The sequence below is a fragment of the Littorina saxatilis genome, linkage group LG17 (assembly GCF_037325665.1).
Source record: "Littorina saxatilis isolate snail1 linkage group LG17, US_GU_Lsax_2.0, whole genome shotgun sequence".
NCBI classification, from domain to species: Eukaryota; Metazoa; Mollusca; class Gastropoda; order Littorinimorpha; family Littorinidae; genus Littorina; species Littorina saxatilis.
The window spans coordinates 68,466,805-68,487,087 of record NC_090261.1 but is presented as its reverse complement, the minus strand read 5'-3'; the positions used below and the strand labels follow the sequence as shown (position 1 = coordinate 68,487,087).

The 20,283-nt window shown below is 46.5% G+C and overlaps 1 protein-coding gene across 1 annotated transcript in view; it reads right to left on the bottom strand.

Annotated features, from left to right (window-relative positions):
- The window catches only part of LOC138952317 (calcineurin subunit B type 1), a 37,119-nt gene that overhangs the window by 14,114 nt on the left and 2,722 nt on the right, over positions 1 to 20,283 (bottom strand). Inside the window, exons 2-4 of the mRNA XM_070323958.1 lie at positions 12,268 to 12,307; positions 10,448 to 10,624; positions 9,612 to 9,671 (exon numbers count right to left, since the gene is read on the bottom strand). Coding sequence (XP_070180059.1) covers positions 9,612 to 9,671; positions 10,448 to 10,624; positions 12,268 to 12,307 — 277 coding nt within the window. The remainder of the gene's footprint in view (positions 1 to 9,611; positions 9,672 to 10,447; positions 10,625 to 12,267; positions 12,308 to 20,283) is intronic.

Below are 20,283 nucleotides of genomic sequence, written 5' to 3'. Positions count from 1 at the left end.
GTGGTGGGAAGAAGAGGACGGCATCGGGGAGGGGGCGTGGCGGCTCTGGAAGTAAACCACACCCCCAATGAAGCGCTCCCGATCTCACCTCCCTCCCGCCCTCCACCTTGGTGATGGCGGGAGGCCCCTCCCGGGCACTTTCTCGTTGGATGTCGGTAGTAGACAGCCAATGGATTGTGGGAGTGGTGAGTTCGGGCTTCCGTCTACTCTGGCGGGAGGAAAAGGCGCCTCTTACCCGAGTGCCTCCGCGGTTCAAGCCCCCCTTCTCGCAGGAAGCACGTTCCGTCTTGCAGTCGGAAATTGCCTCCCTGGAGCAGAAGGGCGCGGTGGAGAGAGTTCGGGTCCACAGCTCCCTGGGATTTTACGGGCGTCTGGTCGCTGTTCCCAAAGCATCAGGAGGATGGCGTCCCGTGTTGGATTTATCTCTCCTCAATACTTTCTTGAGGGAGATAAAATTCAAGATGGAGACGCCAGCCTCTGTCCGAGACTCTCTCCGCCCAGGAGACTGGGTGACCTCGATCGATCTCACGGACGCATACTTTCACATTCTTATGCATCCGACCGACCGGAAATGGCTTCGTTTCCGGTGGGGAGATCAGATCTACCAGTTTCGCGCACTCCCTTTCGGGCTGTCTCTCGCACCGTGGATTTTCACCATGGTGGTGAGACAGGTCTGTGCACTGGTGAGGTCCCAGGGTATCCGTCTGCGGGCTTATCTGGACGACTGGCTCATCATGAACCAGTCCCAGAGCGGCTGTTCGCAGGATACCCTGACGGTTCTTCGAGAATCCAACTGGTTGGGGTTCTCGATCAACCGGGTAAAGTCGGAGCTGACCCCGTCACAGACATTCACTTATCTGGGGATGTCTTTCGACACGGTCGCTTGGACTGTCCAGCCTTCTCAGAGAAGGGTGGACAAGCTCCAAGCTCAGATTCGCTCCACTTTACCTCTCCTGATGGCTTCCATCCGCTCGCTCGCCTCCATCTTGGGGCAGATGGAGTCTATGGCTCTTCTGGTTTCACTGGGCCGGGTCCACAAATGTCCGCTTCAGTTCGCGCTGAAGCCGTTTGTGGACTCTCCTCTGGTGGACTGGGACGCCCTCATCCCTTTGCAGGGATGGTTCCAGTCTGCGACCCTTCCGTGGTTGCACACGGAGTGGGTCTGCAGAGGTGTTCCGATCGTCGTGCCCCTCCCCGACCTGGACCTCTTTACAGATGCGTCCAGGGAGGGTTGGGGGGCACATACAGATCTTCAGACTCCTCCCTTTCCGTTACTCAGCCGAGTAATCCGGAAAGCGGAGATGGAGGAGCCGGCCCTTCTTCTTCTGGTCGCTCCTCTGTGGCCGTCGCAGGTCTGGTTTCCAGATCTTCTTCGGCTTGCCCAAGGGCCCCCCATTCCTCTCGCACTCGTGCGAGGGGAACTAGTGCAGCCCCGAACAGGCATTCCACACGAGGAGCCCAGTCTTCTGAAGCTTCACGTGTGGAAGTTGTTCGGGACTCGCTGAAGCGCTCTGGGGCGTCGTCTTTGACTCTGGACTTGGTGGCTCGCTCGCATAGAGCGTCCACCTCTTCAGTTTATGCTTCCCACTGGAAGGCATGGACTGCCTGGTGTTCAGCTAGAGGGGTGAGTTCGGTGGCTCCGCGCTCTATTCAGGTCGCTAACCACCTCTCTTTCATGTCTTCACAGGGCGCCTCAGTCTCCTCGTTGAGGGTCCGGCGCTCCGCTATCTCGGCGACTCTTCAGCAGATTGGTCGTTCTGTTCGAGTCGGGGGCGTTATAGCTGCAGTCATTAAAGGGGCTGCTCTTAAGGAAGCTAAAGCTCGTTTGCCCGCTCCCAAGTGGGACTTGTTTTTAATCCTGGAATTCCTTCGTTCTGCGGATTTTGAGCCTTTAAGCGAGGCCAGTCTGTTCAATGTCACTCGCAAAGCGCTGTTTCTCCTTTTGTTGGCTACGGCCCGACGGGGTAGCGAGGTCCACGCCCTGTCGGGTCAGCCTGGAGATATCTCCTTTGAGCCGGACGGTTCCGCATCTTTGCGTTTCCGGCCTGATTTCCTGGCCAAGAATCAGTCTCCGGGGCAGGCCTCTCCGCTGGTTAGAGTTAAGGCTCTGACCAGCGCGTTGGCCCCGGGTGACCCCGATTCGGTCAATTGCCCTGTGAGGGCACTTCGTCTGTACTTAGCCCGGACTCAGCCGATTCGGTCTAGTTCTCAGAAGTTGTTGTTTATCTCTCTCCTTACTAGGCGCGAGAAAGATTTGTCGAAGGTAACGTTGGCCCGGTGGGTGTCCTCGCTCATCAAGCAGGCTTATGAGTGGAGGCGCACAAAGAGGGGGGGGGGTTATGCCCTCCTTGCCACTTGACTCGGCCCGAGCCCATGAGACGAGGGCGTGGGCATCCTCTCTGGCAGTTCTGCGCTCCAGACGTCTAGAGGAGGTGCTGACAACTGCGTATTGGCGTTCCGAAGATGTTTTCATAAACTTTTATCTTCGGGACATCACAGCTCTTCGACAGGATGGCTCCAGAGGCCTTCCAGCGCTCATAGCAGCAGGCCAGTTCCTGTCCAGAACTTGATGGTGAGTTTTGATTCATTTCTTGCCCACCGCCTTGTTGATGTTATCTGCTAATGTGATTCGGAGTAAGAATATGATATTAAATGGAAAATTTCCTAAATAAATTATCATTTAATTAATATACTTACCCGAATCACATACTGTATTCCCTCCCACCTGCCCCGCTTATGGTTTTAAGATTTTTTTTAAAGCCGTATGATAATAGGCACGTGTTCCTAGAGGAAGTGACGTGGCATACACCCGTATGGGAGGTAACTCCCGGTGTACTGGCCCATTACCAAAGCTACTTTCACTTTCGTTTTGGTGATGGGGTTGCTTCCCTTTAAATTCTTTAGCCGGGTAAGCGTTTTTCAGTGATAAGCATCTCAGGTGACTCAATGCTAATGTGATTCGGGTAAGTATATTAATTAAATGATAATTTATTTAGGAAATTTTCCATTCAACCACGCAGGACTTGCCCCGCGGCTACCATCGCTGGTAGCGCAGAGCTGCCATCCTGCCTCAGTGAAGCGACGTCCCTGAGGTAAAAGTTTATAAAAACATCCTCTGATCTCCAGTATGCTGATTCTAGCACTTCAGCCAGACGACCAGACTTGAGGACGGCCAAAGAGGCCGCCCAGGCTCTTGACTCATGAGTTCTTGCAGAGGTGAGAGGCAAGACAGCCCTAGACTCTCCTGACTGAGCCTCCCACCAGGCATAAGCCTGCTTGATCAGTGTAGATACCCACTTGGTCAACGTGACCTTCGCAATATCCTTATCCCTAGCTGTGTTTAAAGAAATAAAGAGCAGCTTTTGGGTTTCTGAGCGAATATGCCGAGTTCGTGACAGGTAGAGGCTGAGCGACCGGACGGGACAATTAGCTAGATCTGGATCTCCAGGAGCTAAAACCGTGCTTAACGGCAAGATATGCAAAACAGGCGAAACATGACCGGGCTTCTGATTCTTAGCGAGGAAGCCGGGAATAAATTTGAGAGACAACGAACCATCCTTTTCAAAGGAAATGTCTTTCCCTAGACCGGACAAAGCATGAATTTCGCTACCTCTCCTTGAAGTAGCAAGCAAAGTTAAAAACACGGCCTTGCGAGTCAAATTAAGCAAAGTAGCCGAACGGATGGGCTCAAACTCCCCCGAGGCTAAGAAACGTAAAACCAAAAATAAATCCCAGGCAGGGAGGTGCGATTTAACCCGAGCGGCTGTAAGGGAAGCGCCCTTCAGAACACTAGAGATCACCCCGCCAAGTGAGATCTTACGCCCCAACTGTAAAAGAGTTGAGGATATCGCCGACCTCCTTACTCTAAGGGAAGAGGGAGAACCTCCCTGCTCTGCCAACCACGCAAGGTGGTTGGCTACCTGCATGGACCTTGGTGCAAGGGGATTAACCCCGTTAAGCGCGCACCACCTAGCCCAAGCTGCCCAGTGCGAAGAGTATACCGAAGTTGTAGACTCTCTATGGGCGTGGCGGACGAACTTTACAGTAGACGCAGAGGCCCCCGCCTTAAGCAGAGCGCTTCGGATAGAATCCAGGCGTGAAGGCTCAAGAGCCGCGGATTTTCGTGGGGGATGCCTGACCGAGGCTGCACGAGGTCCCCCTTTTTCACGGCGAGAGGGATCGGAGGCCGAACTGCTAGGCGCAGTAGGTCGGGAAACCAGTGCTGGCTTGGCCAAAACGGAGCGACCAGAACCAGCGCTGGCTTCTCTAAGTCTACTTTTCTGAGGACCTTTCCGAGGAGGCAAAACGGAGGGAACGCATACGCTGTCAGGTTTGCCCAACTGATTTCCAAGGCATTCACCTTCCAGGCCAGAGGATCTGGGAAGGGGGAGACAAAGAGAGGGAGCCTTGCTGAAAACCTCGTTGCGAAAAGATCGATCACCGGCTTGTCTATCTGCAACCAGAGACGATCCAGGGATTGGTGTGAGAGGGTCCACTCCGAGTGAACCACCTTGTCCCCCCTGCTCAAACTGTCCGCCAGGACGTTCAGACTTCCCTTCAGGTAAACAGCTGAAAGAAGGATGCCATGAGAGTTGCACCACGTCAGAATGAGGCAGGCTTTGTCTGACAGACTGGGAGACCGTGTCCCCCCCTGCTTGTTCACATACGACGCCACCGTCGTGTTGTCTGTGTGAATCCTGACATGTCTGCCCTCCAGCAAGGGCCTGAACGCCCGCAGAGCCAGAGAGACTGCCTCCAACTCCAGCAGATTGATGTGAAGGGAGCTTAGTGTTGAGTCCCACACCCCCGACACCATCTGCCCGTCTAGATGAGCCCCCCACCCTGACAGAGAAGCATCCGTAAAGAGCTCCTTCTCTGGCTGAGGGCACACAATGGGAACTCCCTGAAAGAGCACCGGGAGCAGCCACGCGCGAGTGGTCTCCAGAAACCACACCCCAAGAGGGATCTGAACGTTCCAATCCTGGACTGACTGGTCCCACCTTGACTGCAGAGCGACCTGAAACGGCCGTTTGTTCACTCTGCCCAGCGGGATAAGAGTTGCCATAGACTCCATTTGCCCCAGCACCGACGTAAGAACCCGAGCACTGGCCTGATTCTCTCCGTCGAGAGAGCGTATCAGTGCCTGGAGTTTGTCCACTCGTCTCTGAGACGGGCGAACTGACCAGGCCCGCGTATCGAACTCCATGCCCAGATACACAAAACTTTGGGATGGAACCAGTTCCGATTTTGTGCGATTGATCGAGAATCCCAGCTGCGAAGCTTGACTCAGAACCGTCTGAGTATGCAGATCGCAGAGATCCTTTTGCTGGTGCAGGATTAACCAGTCGTCCAGATAGGCTCTTAACCGGACCCCGTCCTTCCTTACAAGAGCGCACAGCTGCCGCACAACCATCGTGAACACCCAAGGGGCTAGCGACAGGCCAAACGGCAGAGCTCTGAACTGATACACTTTGTCCCCCCAGGGGAAGCGTAGCCACTTCCTGTCCGAAACGTGAATGAGGATGTGGAAGTACGCGTCTGTTAAGTCTACAGACGTCGCCCAGTCCCCCGGACGCAACGCCTCCCGAACAGAGGTAGCCGTCTCCATGGTGAACCGTATTGTTCGTAAGAACTTGTTCAGAGAGGAAAGATCCAAGACCGGCCTCCAAGCCCCCGAGGCTTTTGGTACTACGAACAGCCGCCCGTAATACCCCGGAGACCGCAGATCTAAGACCTCCTCTATTGCTCCCTTGAGCAACAGAGCAGTCACTTCCTTTTGAACAGCATCTCGTGCTTCTAGATCCTTTGGCGCCCTGCAGGGCGGGATTATCCTGACCAGAGGAGCCTTCTCCTCTGACCAGAGCAGCCGGAACCCCGAACGCACGATCCCAGTAACCCACTTGCTGTCCACTAATTGTAGCCAGGAAGTGAGGGCCCTGGACGGGCCGCCCGCTACAACAAGCGCGGGGGCTACCGGGACGTGCTGTTCGGGGAAGTTTCATTGGGGGTGAGGCTTGCGCCCCGACCCCCTAGAGCCTCCAAAAGACTGCCCCCTCTTCTGATAGGGCGCTCCACGGCCCCTACCCCTAGAGGCAAAGGACTGTTTATGCGCCTTGCCACCCCCAGAAGAGGAAGCCTGAGGCTTGCTGGCCGCCTGAGTCTGCGTGCTGGACTTGCTCTGCGGCTTCTGGAACCCGTGCTGCGCGATGCGCGCAATCGCAATGTCTCTCGCATCCTGGGTCTCTTTCCGGAGAGCGTCAAGAGAAGATTGACCCAGCAGAGCACCCTCCGAAAAAGGCGAGACCTTCAGACCCTCTATGGTAGCCTTGTCCGAGATCTTAGAACCCGCCAAAAAGGCTGACCTCCTAGACAACACCGCATGGGTGTAAAGCCTTGCCGACAAAGCCATCTGCTCTCTCGTCACTTTAGCCAAAGTAGACAGGAGAGTAGTAGCCACAGCAGGAGAAGCGTCGAACCGAACTCAAAAGGATCGAGCGAGGACGCAATAGATCGAGAGAGCGACCTCTGTAACGACTCAGAGACAGAGGACAACTCTAGAAGAGACCTACCGGTCTCCTCTATGGCCAACAGAGAACTTTCAGTGCAAGGGACAGGCTTGTCCTTCCTGTAAGCATCCTCTCTTAGACTGGCCAGTTCCGGTGAAACCGGAAGTGCACAAGATGGCAAAGCAAAGGATTCGATCAAGTTGACCGGAAACGGATTCAACCTAAAGCTGTGCGAAGAGGAAGCAGGACGATCCCCCTCTTTCACAACCCAAGGCAACACTTCCTCCGGAACCTCACCATGCTGAGCTAGCAGAGGGACCGGAGCATGCCGTTTACCCTTCAGGGTAGATGCCATCTCAACAGCAATAGTCGGCGATTCCCGAAAGCGGAAGTGAGGCTTCTGCTCCCTCGCACCCCGGAAATCGTCCAGTGCCGAAAGGGGTGGGGCAAGATTCATCTTACTTTCCACCACCCCTTCCGGGAAGAACTTAAACGCCGCTTCCGCTGCCAGTGTCACCATGGCTGGGAGCTTGAAGGGCAAGTTCAGTTGGGTGTCCCCCGGAACGGAAGGAGCACCCTCGTCAGTATCCCCGTCCTGCTCTTGAAAGCAGTCCGGAAACCGACCCTCGGACACACCGTGTTCCGACCAAGGATCGTCACCGACAACTTCCTGCCCCCTGGGCGGAAGAGGACTCAGCACCTCGCCGGCACTCTCTATGAGTTGCGGACCGAGAGCCTTACCCTTTCGCTGATCAGGGCCCAGACCCGCAACCGACCCCCTGTCACAGCAGGAGGGGCCAGCCGCGGTATCTGAGCTTTCGCGGTGCAACTTTCGTTGGCCCGCTACTCGCTCCTGACCACGCACACCGCTTTCGCCAGAGAACCCAGCTACTCGCGGTGTCAACATACCTTTGTCAAGTGCGGGCACGTTCAGCAAAGACACCCAGCGTGAGCCACCATCCTGCGGAGCATGAACATCTGCCTGAGTCACAGTAGCAGACGGCCGGGCGGAAGTAGAGGAGGAAGTCAAAGGAGACGACCCGATCCTGGCAAGAGAACAAACATCCGAAACACCGGACGGGAGGGAACGAAGTTCCTCCCTAGTAGAGGAAAGCTCCGACGCTAATGTCGAAACTTGCGCACTAAGTGTCAACAACAGAGAAGCTACCTCCGCATTAGCTAAACCTGGGCAAGGTGTGGAATCCGAAACACCGGAGGCCAAGCCAGAAACATTAACTTTATCTAAGGCAACTTTAGACAGAGGAGGGCTAACATGCTTGTCAGCCAAAACCGGTGACTTAGCGGAAGACGAATCAGAAGTCAAAGACGCGTCAAGTCCAGCGCTCTTACTAGACTTACGCGAAGATTTCCTAGAAGGAGTCGCATCAGCCGAGACCTGTCTCGAACTAGGCTTCTTCAACGCACTATCTTTGAGTGCCGCTTCCGCCATTACAACAACAAACTCACAAAAATTTTCAGTCAAAAAATTTATAAGTTCGAAAGCAGCGACAAACGTCGCTAAAGTTGCGATAAATCAGAAAGATCTCACCCCACACAGCGTAGGAACAGGTGTAAAGCTTCAGGCGGTACCAAGGGGTGCATCCGAAGTCCTAAGACCAAGGTGTAAAGCTGACAACAGCAGGAGCGTACATAAAACGCGACCAGACCCTTGGATCGCTGAGAGTGGAATGATACAAATGGCGGCGTATGCGCACGCATACGGAAGTCGGACCGGTAGTTGGTCTGGCCTTATGGGATTGGTCACTCTCTTTTTTAGAGTGGTCTCCCTTGTTACCAAGGGGACGCGTACAGCGTAACCAGCACTGAACTAGAGTTAATTGCTATATGTGAGTTGGGTATAGTGTATGTAATTTAATTAAAACCATACACCATCAAACATACCTTACAAAAAAATTCTTCCACTAACTAATTAATAAAAACATGAATAAAATAGGTAGTGAAAACAAGGAAATACCAGCTGAATACCCTTAATCAAACAGAACAGGTTATCAACAATACTGAAAACAGCCCTAGATGTTTATATATACATTATCACATTATCACTAAAACAACAGATACACTACATGTAGCCTACTGATGGACCGAGAAAAACAAAATCAGGGGTTGCATTTCTTGAAGAGGTGTGTTTTAAGTGCTCGTTTGAATGCTTGGGGTGACTGAGAGTGGCGGATGTGAAAGGGGAGAGAATTCCATTGTGTGGGTGCGCAGAAAGTAAAAGTGCGTTGTCCGTATGTTTTGGTTTTGGTGTGTGGAAAGGATGCGACAGTCAGAAGAGGCACGGAGTTGTCTTGCTGGAGAATAGACGGTGAGGAGTTCAGAGAAGTAAGCAGGAGACGAGCCAGAAAAGAAGACGCTAATGTTCGAACATCGCTCTACCTTTCTGAAAAATACCTTTCAGCATTACGCCTTTGCGAGAAATAAAGTTCCCAGACAGTTGCAATTAATGTTTCCCGACCGCTGTACACGCCTAAAACGTCTCCTTTATATCTGAGTAAGAAACTGTTCTTCCAATAAGTTTTGAATCAACGAAGAGACGCTGTCTGCCACTGTCCGCCATTTTTTATGTCTAGGCGTGAAGGCCGCAACGACGCGTTCTGATTGGCTCTGCCCCTGCGATTGACTGACGACTGGGTCGCAAGAATAGAAAAACAAACCATGCACATTGCTCTCTTGGGACAAGAAAGTGTGAAACAATGAAAATGCATGTTAACATGGCCACTTCAACTGTAAATATTTGATATTTCTTCTTCTTCTTCTGCATTCGCTAAAATCCAACGTACAATATTGCTTTTTGCATGAATGGGTTTTTAGGTGTACGACCGTTTTACCCCACCATTTAGACAGGCATACGCCAATTTCGGAGGATGCATGCTTGATTTTTTCGTGTTTCTATAACCAACCTAACTCTGACATGGATAACAGGATCTTTTCCTGCATACTTGGTCGTGTGCTTGTGTGTACACAGGAAGGGGGATAAAGCACAAGCAGGTTTGCACATTATTTGACCCGGTAGATCAGAAAAATCTCCATCCTTTACCCACCAGATACAGCAGGGATTTTTTTTCTGAGGTCGAGTTTACTCACATCTCAATTTGGATTCCTTGTCACCTTTGACGCTAAACTGTGAAATGCCTTCGATGAATTCTGAAACACATACATGGTTCAATAAGTCCACAGGAACATGGAGGCTGTAAAGCAATACATTTACCAGACCTGGGAACCTTTATTTTGGACTTGGAGTATTCTCAAACAAACTTGGTGTATTTCCAGAAAGGTGAGCGTACTCGACACCGCATTTGAACATCCATGATTCAAACATGCTTCACACGCGTCAGTCGAAACGTTAATTAAGTTTACAAATAAATTTAAAACATATGCTTCTTTATAATGTTTTCTGACAAAAACTATAATCATGTGTCAAAATACTGGATCGGCTTCGGGATGCGCTTGTAAAGAAAAGTAGTCTTGGAATTTTTCTCGTCGTATTTTTTTTCCACTGAACGTACTGATCGTATTCTAGACAATCATGCGTACAAAATAGGGCAAAATCGTACGGGTTCCCAGGTCTGATTTACCTATGGGTAAAACAAAACACCAGTGTTGTGAGGCAGTAAAATATAGAGACATAGTGACGGCACAAAATTCCTTGGTGATCTACCGCATTCTTTATCATTCCTTTGGGGCACCAAGTCCCTTAATTTCAATTCTCATCAAAATAAATAAAAGAATACCTACAAATGAATAACAAAATTAATGAATGAATGAATAAAGAAATAAATAACAAATGTAGATACAGAGAGAGAGACAGACAAAGTAAACAACCAGACAGAAAACCTAACACAGCTTGACAAAGCCGCAAATTAAATACCAGTATTAATTTCCGGTTACCCAGGTTTTCACAAAAACACAGACAAGCTTACCTTTGAAATCTACTTCTCCGTTTCCGTCTGTGTCAAATATGTCAATGACTCGCTGTACCAGAGGGTTCTGTTGCAATTCTGGCAATGACATGAACTCATCCACGCTCAGGGATCCTGAGTTGTCCAAATCCAACTTGCGAAACCTTTTGCCTAGTCGTTTGATCTCGTCCACATCAACTGAAATAATAATATTGTCCATTCAAATGAATACATCAAAACTATAAAATTGTCTTTGACACTTCTAACCTGCCTGTCAACGTGAATAAGGCGATGGCTGTTGAGTAACCCTTCTGTGAGCATTCAGCATACCAGAAAGAATGTGAACACACACATGCCTCACACGCACATCTTAAATTCCAAACAAGACCCTGACTTCTCTCATTTCTGTCCAGAAGGTCTGCAAGTGTACCTCCATGTTGACACTTTCTACCCCACCTATGTTGACCAAGTTTTTTTTAGCCAAGACCAGCTGTGCTGCAGCAGGTCACTCAGAATTGTTGTAACTGTGTAGTAACTGTCTATCAACACGCTGGAATGCAGGCGTTAGATGGACGTTACAGGAAGCGACTGAAGCTAACAGTCTGAGCGCATATATTCGTACCTGGTCAGATAGAGCCATATGAGTACCTGGGAAACAATGAGTTAAGGCTCCATCTTTTCATTTTTGTCAAAGACCTCCTTTTTCCAGATTTACGGTGTTAAAATAAAGGTGGGGTGGGGGTGGGGGGGTTACTCATCAAATTAAACTACAAGTCGCGTAAGGCGAAATTACTACATTTAGTCAAGCTGTCGAACTCACAGAATAAAACTGAACGCACTGCATGTTTTCACCAAGACCGCATACTCGTAGTTTCGTCAGTCCACTCGTGGCAAAGGCAGTGAAATCGACAAGCCAGAATAGTGCGGTAATGGTTGCGCTGAGCGGGATAGCACGCTATTCTGTACCTCTCTTCGTTTTAACTTTTTGAGCGTGTTTTTAATCCAAACATATCATATCTATATGTTTTTGGAATCAGGAACCGACAAGGAATAAGATGAAATTGTTTTTAAATCGATTGCGGAAATTTTATTTTAATCATCATTTTTATATTTTTACTTTTCAGAGCTTGTTTTTAATCCGAATATAACATAATTATATGTTTTTGGAATCAGAAAATGATGAAGAATAAGATTAACATAATTTTGGATCATTTTATACCAAAAAAAAATTTATTACAATTTTCAGATTTTTAATGACCAAATTCATTAATTAATTTTTAAGCCTCCAAGCTGAAATGCAATACCAAAGCTTGTTTTTAATCCGAATATAACATAATTACATGTTTTTGGAATCAGAAAATGATGAAGAATAAGATTAACATAATTTTGGATCATTTTATACCAAAAAAAAATTTATTACAATTTTCAGATTTTTAATGACCAAATTCATTAATTAATTTTTAAGCCTCCAAGCTGAAATGCAATACCAAAGTCCGGCCTTCGTCGAAGATTGCTTGGCCAAAATTTCAATCAATTTTATTGAAAAATGAGGGTGTGACAGTGCCGCCTCAACTTTTATAAAAAGCCGGATATGACGTCATCAAAGACATTTATCGAAAAAATGAAAAAAATGTTTGGGGATATCATACCCAGGAACTCTCATGTACAATTTCATAAAGATCGGTCTAGTAGTTTACTCTGAATCGCTCTACACACACACACACACACACACACACACACACACACACACACACACACACACACACACACACACACACACACACACACACACCACGACCCTCGTCTCGATTCCCCCTCTACAATATTGTAATCATACTTACATGTGGAGCAGAGCTCCATAGGCAAACTGTTTTCATTTCCCTGAAACAAACAAGCAATCACAAATAGTTAATTACATAGAACAAAACATTCAATTGTCTTAGCATTTTTGCCATGCTACCCTGCATGTTTTATAAACTCAGATGATTATCTGGCAGTATGCGCGCAGGATGATCGAACTGATTTTTTCAGTGAAGTTTTATTGTACACATGCTACTGCAAATAACACCCCACCAACAATGTATGGATCCATCTTTGCTTAATGAATCTAACGTTCAGTCAGACTCCACCAGCCATACACATAGAGAGAGACAGAGAGAGAGTTATAGAGAGAGGGACAGAGAGAGAGTTAGAGACATAGAGTTAGAGAGAGAGAGAGAGAGAGAGAGAGAGAGAGAGAGAGAGAGAGAGAGAGAGAGAGAGAGAGAGAGAGAGAGAGAGAGAGAGAGAGAGAGAGAGAGAGAGAGAGAGAGAGAGAGAGAGAGAGAGAGAGAGAGAGAGAGAGAGAGAGAGAGAGAGAGAGGGATGTATCAACAACAACAAAATGCAATACTACTACCGAGAGAAAAAGGCGTATGCATTTTTGACAGGTCTTGAATGATACTTCTTCTTCTCTTCTTCTCGATCGCTCAGAGTGAATGATACTATTTCTAACAACAAATTGTCCAACATCATTAGGATTGATGACGGGCGCAGTGGCGTGGTGGTAAGACGTCGGCCTCCTAATCGGGAGGTCGTGAGTTCGAATCCCGGTCGCTGCCGCCTGGTGGGTTAAGAGTGGAGATTTTTCCGATCTCCCAGGTCAACTTATGTGCAGACCTGCTAGTGACTTAACCCCCTTCGTGTGTACACGCAAGCACAAGACCAAGTGCGCACGGAAAAGATCCTGTAATCCATGTCAGAGTTCGGTGGGTTGTAGAAACACGAAAATACCCAGCATGCTTCCTCCGAAAGCGGCGTATGGCTGCCTAAATGGCGGGGTAAAAACGGTCATACACGTAAAATTCCACTCGTGCAAAAACACGAGTGTACGTGGGAGTTTCAGCCCACGAACGCAGAAGAAGAAGAAGATTAGGATTGATTTTTCACCAACTGCAAAAAAGCTCCTTAAAACTGAGGTTTATCAATACAGGCTAGAAACTGGCAACTTCCATTATTGAAAAACAATTACACCCTTTTTCAGCAGTGACAAAAAGTGACAGCAGCAGTAGCCCCTTTTTGTCAGTCAGGGTCAAGCATATTATTCACTTGTCAGTATGCTTAAATACCAGTGTATTACCACCCACCCAGCCAGTGGAAATGTCCACTCCCGACAATCCATAAAATCAGTCAGTCATGACCCATTAAATCAAGCTTTACAGATCCCAGCCTGAAAGTCAATGTCACAGTGTACACAAGCCCTATGGGTGCCATGAGTTATTTACCAGCTGACTGCACCATGAATGACTGTGTGGGGACTAGCTGACTGCAGTGGTCAGTCTGTGTCCACTGTGCCACACACACAAGATGCTTCATATGTACAGTGGCACTCCCCTAACACTTTTATCATATGACAAATCTCATGTCCTGTATCGGCTATGTGTGCCTGAGGACAATCCCCCAATAGCCCTCACCTTTAACAGAACCACACACACTGTGAACCACACACACTGTGACAGCACTCACTCACTCTCTATCTCTCTCAGTATCTATCTCTCTCTCCATCTCTCTCCATTGTACAACTTCCCCATTTTTTGGACTCAGCTCTCTGTGTATTTCTGTTTAGAACATCTGTAAATTTAAGACTCCCTCTCCTCCAAGACAAAATGTCAAGAGCTACTCTCAGCAAAGTGTGAACAGCAGCAGCATGCTGTCTTTTGGCAGTAACCTACTGCTATATGAAGTCCTTTTAAGACAGAGAGTAACCTACTGCTATATGAAGTCCTTTTTAAGACAGAGAGTAACCCACTGCTATGAAGTCCTTTTAAGACAGAGAGTAACCCACTGCTATGAAGTCCCTTTCAAACAGAGAGTAACCCACTGCTATGAAGTCCCTTTCAGACAGAGATTAACCTACTGCCAAGCCTCCCTTTTAAAGACAGACTCAGACCATCAATACCGCCAGGGAGATGGGAAACAGGTGTTGCCTGCTTAGTTGAATGTAGCACAACAAACTCAATTAGCTTTCAATCAAACAGTGCCGAAAGAGTTTCTACATAAACAATGAACATTAGACCTCTCTCACTGATGAATGCTTAATTCCTCTCACACATACATGCATACACATGTATGCTTGAACACACACGCAGACATTCAATTACTCTCTTACAAACACAAAAATACATCTCTCTCACACACACACACAAACACCCACACAGCCTAACTTGACTAACTTTTACATTTATCTTTCTCTAACTAGCTATCAGCACTATGGGGGTCCTTTACCTCCTCACAGATACTAGTATCTATTAGGGACATGAATATAGGTAATGTGTTAGGGGGGAGGGGGAGGGGGAGAGGGAGGGAAGGAGGATGTCGGAGTGGCTAAGAGTGGTGATAAAAGTGTATTAAAAGATTTCGGTTCGTTTCTTCATTTCTGTACATATTGTCTTCAAAAGCGTTTTTGGGGTAGGGTTTGTTTTTTGTTTAAAAGAAAACGTTTATTTTGAAAAAGAATGCTTTTTAAAGAGATACAAATTTCAGATCCACTTTATAAAACCGAAGGTAAAAAAAGTTGATCCAGCTTTATACAGAGAGAAAATAAGAACCAGTATATACAGTACGCACGTCTTGTTATATTTACATTTTAAAAGGCTATGCCACAGTGACACAAATAACATCCATACACACAAATATGTATATCTACATTTACTGGCAAGCCAGGCACTCCGCCTACGCCCCGCCGTCAGCCAATGGCGCAGCTGGCATGGGTGCCTGTGCCAGGAATAACTTAAAAGCTCGGCGAGGCACCGAGTACATATATCACGGACATCTAAAAGTACTTTTAGGGTAAAAGGGTTAGTTTTTGAAAGGTGTATTTATTAGGTAAGAAGGTTTGTTTTATTTAAAAGTGGTGGCCTGCCATTTTATAGCCCTTGGCTGGGTATGGATTGGGGGGGGGGGGGGGGTAAGGCCGCATCGGTGGTGTCGTGGTAGTACCTGGTTTGTCAGTTTTTAGCCATAACAAGGGCCTGAGCTATCAGCTTTTTGTAGACGCTTCTTTAAAACAATACAGGGACATACTGGTGGGATGAAAAAGATGCCCTTGAAAACAATACAGGGACATACTGGTGGGATGAAAAAGATGCCCTTTAAAAACGTCTGTTCAGTACATGCACAACACTGCCCTTTTGTGCTTTACACAAATTCCCTTCAGTACAAAAAAAAAAATATCAAATTAGCTACAATTCAGTGTCAACCAGCTTGTCTAAAGTGTGACACATTTGGTCAGGTGCAAAACTCAGTGTCAGTTATATGGCTACTTAACCTTCAACATGCTTCCTGGGTCCTTAACAACTCTGTGCCTCACAAAAGTGTCTGTATCTGTGAAACTATTGGGAGTTTATGATTAAAACTTCATGTAATCTTCCAACACTATTAAACCTTCCCAACGACCATTTCACAGGATTATCAATCAATATGAGGCTTATATCGCGCGTATTCCGTGGGTACACTTCTAAGCGCAGGGATTTTTTTATTTTTTTTTTATTATTTTTTTTATGCAATTTATATCGCGCACATATCCAAGGCGCAGGGATTTATTTATGCCGTGTGAGATGGATTTTTTTTACACAATACATCACGCTTTCACATCGGCCAGCAGATCGCAGCCTTTTCGGCGCATATCCTACTTTTCACGGCCTATTATTCCAAGTCACACGGGTATTTTGGTGGACATTTTTATCTATGCCTATACAATTTTGCCAGGAAAGACCCTTTTGTCAATCGTGGGATCTTTAACGTGCACACCCCAATGTAGTGTACACGAAGGGACCTCGGTTTTTCGTCTCATTCGAAAGACTAGCACTTGAACCCACCACCTAGGTTAGGAAAGAGGGGAGAAAATTGCTAACGCCCTGACCCAGGGTCGAACTCGCAACCTCTCGCAAGTGTGTTACCACTCGGCCACCGAACAAATAAACGATGACTAAATTTTAACTAGACAGTCAGGATGACAAGGGCCGTGGACGACCCATATAAAATGTAAAGAACGAAATTTATTGTGTTTATAATCCCTATTTAGGCTGCGTGGGTCATGAATGACCCAAACTCTGCTAAGAGGTGGCAACAAATGTATACTTATTCGGATGGCATGGGTCGAGAGCGACCCATACTTTTTATGTTGAATCCTTCTTCAGAAAGTATGGATCGTACACGACCCACATCATCTGAACTGTGTAAGTCCATAGCATGATCCGGTGAAGGTTCAAGTGTACCACACTTGGTACAGGTGCAAGACAAGTGTTGACAGCAGATTATCACTGCGAGATCCACCATGCCTGCCTCACAGTCCAGGCTTCCTCAACCCACAGAAGAATCAATACATGAATTTCCTGGCCCTGCCTGCTGAAATAAAGCTGGTGGCTGTCAGTTGACTGCCAACGAGGATCAAAAACACCTGCACTCTCATCAGGTCTACACAGGCACAAAGGAGGGCACTACAACTGAAGCTACGCTGATTGTTCTCAATGCATAAAAGCGGCAATCAATGGCTGCTCCATGCTGCCTTTTCATGTCGGCTTCCAGCATCTCTGCTAATTATTGTCCACACTTTATTCTCATTGTAGACCTAAAGGGATCAAATATACCCAGTGTATGCCTGCCTGCGGCACAGAGGAAGAAGTAGAAGAAGGAGATATTGACAAAGAAATCATGCTTACAATATGCACTGCTTGTCTGCATGGAAGATTGGAGAGGGGGAGCTATTATTGGAGAGGGAGAGCTATTAAAAGACAGAAGAAGAAACCACTCAAGCAAACAACCTTGACATCCACTTCTGAGAACTTTTTTTTTGTTCCAAACAACAGGATGATCTTATGTGTGCAGTACAGTTCTCTTCTTTTCCAGAAAAAATCACAAAAAGAGTCCAAAAATAAAGTCCACAGCCTTCTTAAAGTGACCACAGAAAATAAAAGTATTTAGGTAACTTCAGAAGCCTTCTGTCTGGAGGGATTGGGGTGGGGAGTCGGCAGATAGATACAATCAACTTTAAGACAACCTGAACATACAAATTATAAACAGCACAAGACTATGTGACCATACAGAATTACAAACAAAGTGAGACTATGTGACCATGAAGAATACAAACAGCACAAGACTACGTGACCATGAAGAATACAAACAAAGTGAGACTATGTGACCATGAAGAATACAAACAGCACAAGACTACGTGACCATGAAGAATACAAACAGCACAGAACTATATGACCATACACAATTTAAATAACATGGAACTATGCGACAGCACAGAATACAAACAACACCATCAAATTTGGAAAAAGGTGAATGGGGGGAATATTGGATCCTTGTGAAAGGGTTCAAGCTTGTCCTCCCAACAACCTTTGGCTTGTGGGTTATCAGTGCAGTGAACCCCTTACAGCAGGGGGTAATCTGCTGGCATTATGGGTTTATCACCCCAGTCACCCTACTTAAGTCCCCTCATCAAATATGAAATCCCTCTTCTTGGCAACATTACTGTTCAGAAATATGTACCACAGCTTCACCATAGATTTCAAGTCAAAACAAAACAAGCAGTAAGTGCCAACACAGCTGGGCTCTCCTACTGAGATCAAAATGTCTTTCACACATAAATCAAAAAGTCATTCACACACAAATCAAAAAGTCATTCACACACAAATCAAAAAGTCGTTCACACACAAATCCAAAAGTCATTCACAAACACTTCTCCACAAAAGCCATTCACACACACACACACACACTGAATCTCAACAACCACCATTGTGGTTTGCCTTTCCGAGGGAGCCTGGGGGCAGTAACAGACTGTCAAAACACAGCAAAGGCCCCGGAAGAAGTAAAGCTGTGCTGAGTGCTATTAAAGTTAATCCCAGCTGAGCCATCATTACCACAGTCAGGCACTTCTCCTGCCATGCACGCTCTTAAAGAAAGCATTTCTTCTTCTTCTGCCTTCATGGGCTGCAACTCCCATGTACACTTGTTTTCTTATGCAACTCCCATGTACACTTGTTTTTTTTTTTATGCGTATGGCTATTTTTTCCCATCAAAATAGGCAGCCATACTCCGTTTTTGAGGGATGCATGTTTGGTATTGTTGTGTTTCTATAACCCATCAAACTCTGAAATTGATAACAGGAATTTTTCTGTGCATACTTGATCTTTTGTTTGCGTGTAAACACAAAGGGGAACAAGGCACCAGCAGGTCTGCATATAAGCTTACCAGGAAGATCAGAAAAATGTCTACCCTAAACCCACCAGGTATGGACCCACCAGGTATGGACCCACCAGGTATGGCTGGGATTCGAACACTCAGCCTTCCTCATGTAAGGCCGACATCTTATCCACTAGGCTATTGCGCCCTGTCACTCTAATGAAATAAGTCTTTTAATCCTTTAACTTTATTGGCATAAAAAAAAATACTGCTGCTTCTTGACTTGTGTAAATTTATACAACCCCTCATGCTAGTATAAGTATTTAAAATGATTTATGTTCTTGAAATACTGAATAAAAATCCCAAAACAAAGCAAGGTGTACGATGGTTCTTTTAAGTGCTGATTAAGTACCCATGCTCCACAGTGAGAAATCCATTTCATGAGCTGCTTCTTCCTGTAGGTGTTGGTTTTGAGCGTTTGGCTTCTTTCTTTTTTTTTTTGACAAGACAAGACACTTAAAACTTCTCTGGTTTGTGTCAGCCTGTGAAGGTTAAAGTACACACAATTATAATTTACAGTGCTGTGCTGAAAGGAGGCAGCCTACACACAATTCCACAACACCCCACTGGGCAAAAGCAAAGTTTGCAGCCTGAGAGGAGAAACTGAGAGGCACTCTACAAAGAAAATGTTAATAGAAGTGGAAACCATGTTCCCTGTTTCATTTAACTTTAAGACCCTAGTTTTTTTCAGGTGTCCTGTTCATAACATATGTTGCAAAGTTACCCAAACTTTTAATACTCCCCCCTTTTAACACCTTTACTCATTTACGTTTTTGTGTGTGTGTTTTTTTTAGGAATTAAAGGGCGCTTTCCACTGTACTGTCCCTTCCCTAATCTTCCCTTTGTAACACTATCTTAAGAAACTCTTCTAGCTCAGAATATGCTTGGTGATTACTGCCATTCAGTCCCCGGCCCGCGTTAAATTATCCAATAACAGGTCCACAATCATCCTAAGGGTACTACCCACATTAGAAGGTAAACGTCCAGAGCTGAAAAGAAATCATTTTGCGGTGCCTGCTTGCCAAAGGCAGGAAGCGTTACAGAGCTCTCTCTCTCTCTCTCGAGCTGAGGGCACAAGTGTATAATCCACGCCTTTGAATAAAGGTTGTTCATGTCCATGTCAAAAACAACATTTCATTAAGGAGTGCCAAAAGCCTTTATTTCTTTTTCAAATGAGGAAAACCACGGGCCTTCAAGGCTAGTATCAACCTCAAATCCTGTTCCCGTTTTTCTGTCTTACTTGACAAAATAAAAACTGTAATAACACTGGGATACTGACATTCAAAGTCATCACCCATTAGGGTCTTGGGATCAAGGCAAATATGCACCTCAAAGAACACTTTTACCGATAATTTTGCTAATAAATAATGAATAGCAAGTGGATTGTTTAAATTATATGTAACCATCACATCTCTTACAGAACATTAACAAGGGTCGTCCCGACCTTCATGTACAAGAAAAACTCTGTCACACGTTAATTCTCAGAATGTTCTAAAATATGTGCCATTTAAATAAATTTGGATTCAGAGCCTACCGTCTAGGATAGAAACTTAAAATGACCACCCTTGATTCCTGCCCATGTCCCTGTTCAACTTTGCTGGCTAGGCACAATTAGCATGTCTTATCACTGATTT